This window comes from Triturus cristatus, chromosome 8 (assembly GCF_964204655.1).
Source record: "Triturus cristatus chromosome 8, aTriCri1.1, whole genome shotgun sequence".
In the NCBI taxonomy this organism is placed as follows: Eukaryota; Metazoa; Chordata; class Amphibia; order Caudata; family Salamandridae; genus Triturus; species Triturus cristatus.
Genome location: NC_140591.1, coordinates 158,522,329 through 158,528,328, shown reverse-complemented (window position 1 = coordinate 158,528,328; position 6,000 = coordinate 158,522,329). Strand labels below are relative to the sequence as shown.

The 6,000-nt window shown below is 41.7% G+C and overlaps 1 protein-coding gene across 1 annotated transcript in view; it reads left to right on the top strand.

The window, feature by feature from the left end:
• The first annotated feature begins 1,961 nt into the window (after window positions 1–1,961).
• Window positions 1,962–6,000, top strand: part of UMODL1 (uromodulin like 1) — a 633,174-nt gene continuing 629,135 nt past the window's right edge. The window contains exon 1 of the mRNA XM_085621215.1: window positions 1,962–2,133. Coding sequence (XP_085477341.1) covers window positions 2,016–2,133 — 118 coding nt within the window. The 5' untranslated portion in view covers window positions 1,962–2,015. The remainder of the gene's footprint in view (window positions 2,134–6,000) is intronic.

The following is a 6,000-nucleotide window of genomic DNA, read 5'->3' as shown; positions in this document are numbered from 1 at the left end:
AAAGTTTTAGAGTTTAGATCAATTTGAATAAGTCGCAGAACATCATATTTACCTAATTTTGCTATCTCTGCATAACCGAATTTTGTCGTAAATTGTCCGAATAAGCAGGCCAAGACTCGAAGTCCAAAGTTCCCTGCTCAGCACGCTACAGTCCCAGATTTCAAAGGACCAGAAGTGGTGCAAGCATCTATCATAGCCCGTAGATTTGGAAAGAGTTTGCAGTCATCAAACGATCGGGCAGCATCCGGACCATTAAGGAAAGAGTCACAACCCACACCTCTCTTTCGCACTTCCGTAGCTTCCGTGCGTAGCTCAACCCCCTCTTCTAACCCACCCCTCATTTTTATAATAAAACCCAGGTTAGCATGCTACAAAATTTGGGCAAAGAACGGTGGTGATTGGCTGATTGGGATCGTCCGATTCTTATTCCCAGATTTTCACTATAGTTCGAGGGGTGATGTCACTGGTTAGCCCAAGTGTCGGATTGTTCCGGTTTACTGTAAGGTTGATTGTTCCCCTTTCTGGGCGAAAGTCCAATTTACCATCCTTGACCAGGGACACGATGAGCAAAGGTCGCCAAGAGGTCCAGGATACATGTTTGCACGTGCGCAATTGATTCCGCGCCTTCGCGAGACAGTGGCCACTTCTGCACGCGGTGTCAGCGGCCATCTTGGATTAGGCCACGATGTTAACTTAAGCGAAACAAACACAAAAGAATAATTAATACATAGAAATGGTGATTCTAATGTTAACCCATTGCTAATCCCTTTATGTGCTTGTATTTATCTAGCGTACAGCAACATTTAAAGCAATTATATCCACCTTTTTCGATCCTCCTCGAAGGTGCAACATCATAAAGCAACATATATCATGCAGTATTCTATTATCACATAAACTATTGTTAATATGCGTACGGATTTTATTTATAAAAGTTATTTAGCCATGCAAATAGCAAACCCCATGTGTAGGTTAAATGATTAATTATGTTGATTTAGTATACATGCAATACTCGTTTAATAATATTATAATTAATAGATTATATAATTAGTATTTTCATGCAGGAATAGAGGAGGTATACACATTTTTGCACTACCTGCTCCATCAGGTGATATAACACCACTATGCAACATCCCCCTTTTAGTCACTCTGTTATCAAAATCGAGCCAAAGTTCTCCTAATGCAGTCCAAAGAAGCTCTTGTTCTTGCAGTAGTCAGCACTTTAAGTTATTTTAAACGAACACTTTGGTGGGGTGAAAAAGTAAGATCAGACATTTCCAGAGGCTTCTAAGAGCACATCTGCAAACTGGCGACGGTCTCAAGATTAGAGGGCTGCTCTTGGGAAACGTTTGAGAGTTTGTGCCCATGAGGAAGCTTTTCCACATCTTTCATTGTCTTTATGGAAATAGCGTCCGATTTGTGCAATTGCACAGTTATCTCTCTTCAAGGAAAGCACTTTCCCCACTGTGAAGCCTGTTCCCCTACAACTCCACCAATTTTGGAAATGTTCTATTTCGATTCCAACCCTAGAAAGAATTATTCTCATTCTCATGACAGGAGTAAATATCCAACCATTTCCAGAGTTGGAATTAGTAAAAAAAAAGTTTGTAAATACCCCAAAACTCTCAAATTTGTGAATATTCCCAATCTTTCCAGGACATGTCCATCCTGGAATGCCGACTGTCTGCTGCAGGGGAAGGATTTACCTTTGCACAATATTACACCATCGTGGGCTAATACTGCATATGAGTACATTCAGCCTATAGGTGCAAGTGGCTTTGCGAACCGGGCCCACTGTTCATACAAAGTGTACTCTGCCTTACCGTGGCAGCTTGCCGCGTGGGGCGCAGGTGTTCTTGGGGGCGGGGCTGGGTGCAGCACGAGGCGTTAATGAGCCTGCATGTACCAGGTGGAATACCCACTGGGGACAATTTGAACCAGCCTAGCTACCGTAGAAGGACAGAGCAGATCGACAGAGTGTTCACGGAGCAGCGACTCTCCTCTGCTAGAAAAATAAGATGCAAGTCTGTAGGAAAGCAGACAAATATTTATATTTAAAGATGGACGTGCTGCTGTATTTTCCAGTGTTGATTCTGAGTATGGCCGTGGGATTTGGGTTAACGGGAATGAGCCCAGGTAAGCAATTAACAATTATCTCTTTTTCTGTTTGTGTTTTTATTTTGCATAAATCTGTGACATGCTTTATTCTTCCGAGTAAGGATGGGACAGCTGCGACTTCTGTATGCTCTGGGATATGTCTCGTAATTTGGGGGAAAATTAATCTAGGTAAGGCTAAAAGTACATTATGTAATGGCAGAGCGCTCCCCTCTCTGATCCGTTAATGCATATTGTTAGAGAGGTGTGTTAACTGTTAGGGTACGTTTTATACAACACCAGAGAAGTGAAACAGACAATATCTCTGTATGGGCTTAACTGAACACAAAAGAAAGCACAATCTTGCTATGCTTGGGTAAGGAAAATAATTATAGTTTCGAAGATTTGATTATTAATTTTAAAGAGAATTACGAGGTACAGAGCCAGGACATCCAAGAACATTTTCTTTGGGAAACCTGATGTCCATCTCCTATCGAGTCCACAAAACACCTGCCAATATTTATGAACAACAATGACAGAGCATTTTCGCACTCTCTGTGGGCTGGTTGCTAATTGTTACCCGCGTGACATAACATGGCGGCCATTAGTGACAGCGGTGGTGATTATGTGTAGAGCAGGAAAGTCATGTTCATGTTTTTTCTGATATGGCAACGCAGATACTTTCATGACTGTGCACGCGACGAATTCCTGGCTATGATGAGATCTCTTGCTTCGTTTCCTCCTGTTTTAACTAACAATCCACAAGATTACGGATGGGGAACTGTGTCTTTGCAAGTACTCCCCTCGCTTTTTTATCTAAATTAAAAATAGTTTTCAACATAGAGACATCTCTCCAGCTAGACATGAACATATGGAAGCAACTGGGGCAGTTTCCCATTCTAAATGGAGTAAATGAACCTGTACATTCACAGTGAGACAATTTATCGGGAATGTTTGCCCCTGTACGCAAAATTCTGACTTTATTCTTTACTAGTGGCCATCTTCCTGGGCCTCCGATGGGAATTCTAATATACCGTATACCAACTAGAGCAGGGAGCCATACAGCATGACAGCATGGGATTATGGCCAAGAAATGCCTCAGCTCTTGAATTTATGAAAAGGGATATCACAGATCCTAAATCCAATTTTGCACAGTTTTAAGTGGAAATGATGACCTCAAAATGTTTTTTTCGACCAGATCCTTGAGGTGTAACATTGTCAGAGTAAACTCACTTTGGGGTTGAGAAGGTTGTAAGGTGCCAATCAAAATTAGTCAGGGTGCACTGTGTGCTTGCTGGAGGCATCCGTTTACTTTATACGGAGCTCAGGTTATAGTAGTAATAGATTATAGTTAACAAATGTTGGGAACTGTAGGATAAACATTGCAGGGGTGAAGCGTGGCAGCTTGATCCCTTGGGTTACGAACAAGGAGAGATGAAGTCTGCAGTGATAGCCATAGAAAAACAAGTTACAGAATGGAGCTCTTCGAAAAAGTGGAAAAATAAGTTGGAATTACAAAAATAAAAGCCAGACGAGTATTATGTGAGGTGGCATCTTGGGTTCACTTGAGATAAGTGTGAAGTCTTGGTCTGAGGGCCTGAATATGGAGAAGGAAGTCTGGTTATGGAGCTTACAGACGGATGCGAGCATCTGCTGGGCACAGTTTTCACTCCCATCCTGCTGTTAGCATGTCTACCTTCTTCGACATCTCCTCATAGGATTTGTTGAACACCTGGTGACTTTTTGTCTGCTCGTCAAGTGACTGTTCCCAACCAGGTGCAGAAATTAAGCTCCTTTAGCAGAATAGTGGTGCTAGACTAGAGGTGAAGATGGGGTGATCAGAAGGGTGTTAATAAGCAACACCATGGCTGTCAGTTGAATTGCAGATGCACTATAATGTACATTACAATGTCCCTGAAGAGTTGATACAGTCAAACATGGAGGAGTAAGTAAATAGGGCTGGGACAGATTCAGGGGTGCAAGAGTACAGGCAAAGCAGCCTTATTGATTGAGAGCAAGCACTTGCGTAGTATAGGCAATGTTGGTGCAAAATGCAACGATTTAACCGCCAACTAGCCTACCTGCTTAAAATGCTGTTTGGCACCATTTATTCTGTGCACTGGAAAAGGTGGAGTTCTGTGTGGAAAGCTGGACGGGCACTATAGCAATTTAAGGGATTCAGAAATGTTGATGCAGGACTGCACCTGCAGTGGAGCTTTTTATAGAATTCAGAAATCCCTGTGCACACCTGCACCAGCATCAGTGCCATCTGTCTGTTTCACAAATAGCTGTGCATAGCTGCACTTGCAGCGAAGCAATCTCTGTAATTCCGGAATATCCGAGCGTACCTGAATTTGTAGTGTAGTGATCTGTGTGTTCCTGAAATGTCTTTCCATAACCACAATCAGGTGACTCACTAGAGTCTTTGGGGAAAGAACTGGCAGCATAGTAGACATTCCTGTAGTAAAGCAAACTTTATCTGCTGTAAAATTCTGTGTTTGTGCGACTGGTACCAAGGGCTGGTTTGGGAATTAAAAGCAGCTGTGGCAAAACTGTTCAAACCAGCCTCCTCCCTTTTATCCCCTCTCTGTATCTCTCTCCTTACACGCATCCAATCTCTGCTTCTCTCCCTCTCCTGAGGTCCCCACTCTCTGCTGCAGTTATCCTTGGGGGCTGGAGAAAGAGACATAGAGGTCAACAGCTGCCCTGTCCTTCAAAACACAGCCCCGAGGCCATAGATCCCCGAGGAAATCCCTGACTGAATAAATGGCCAGTCCGGCCCTACGGATGAACATTTAGAATGAAACATTGATCAATTTATACTGCAGTGCATCGTGTACAACATGCATATCCCAAGGGTGGGGCCTTGGGTGTCGTTCCTTATTTATCTTTGGAAAGATTTTTTAATTAACCAGTCAGTGATCTAAGGCATCTGAAACTCGCATTCAAAGTGAGACACCAGAATGCTCTGAAATGAAACTAGTTCCAGGAACTCTGTTGAGGCGAAGAAGTGTTTTGTGTGAGTTGTAGAAGGACACTCATTTTGAAGTATTTTGTGTGAGATTTGGAAGAGTACAAATGCTAAAGTCTTGTGTGGGATTTGCAAGATTACTAACTTTGAAGATTTGTGTGGGATTTGCAAGATTACTAACTTTGAAGATTTGTGTGGGATTTGCAAGAGTACTAACTTTGAAGTCTTGTGTGAGATTTGCAAGAGTACTAATTTTGAAGTCGTGTGAGATTTGCAAGAGTACTAACTTTGAAGTTTTGTGTGAGATTTGCAAGAGTACTGACGTTGAAGTCGTGTGTGAGATTTGCATGAGTACTAACTTTGAAGTCTTGTGTGAGATTTGCAAGAGTACTAACTTTGAAGTCTTGTGTGAGATTTGCAAGATTACTAACTTTGAAGTATTGTGTGAGATTTGCAAAAGTATTCATTTTGTGGTCTTTGTGTGAGATTTGCAAGAGTACTATTTGTGAGGTCTTTTGTGTGAGATTTACAAGAGTACTCATTTTGAGGTCTTTGTGTGAGATTGACAAGAGTACTATATTCAAATTCTTTTGCGTGAAATGTGCAAAAGCATAAGTCTTTTGTGTGAGATTTGCAAGAGTAGTGACTTTGAATTTCTGCTAACAGTCCACCGTTGCTATGGGCAATGTTAAACAGGGCGATGAGACAAAAACATTCTTGCTGCATCCAACCAGGAGTGTTCAAATTGCCGACTATTTGCTGTGGTCTCTTATCAGATTATCTTCGTAAATATAGTTACTTTGAAGTTTAACAAAGTGTTTATAAGCATCCTTGCTTCACAAGTGTATTCTACTCTGTTGTTGGCCATTTTAGCCTTGCAAAGTTATTTTGATTATATTGTCATATAAGTCTTATTAATTGATGTTTGATCTAGTTTT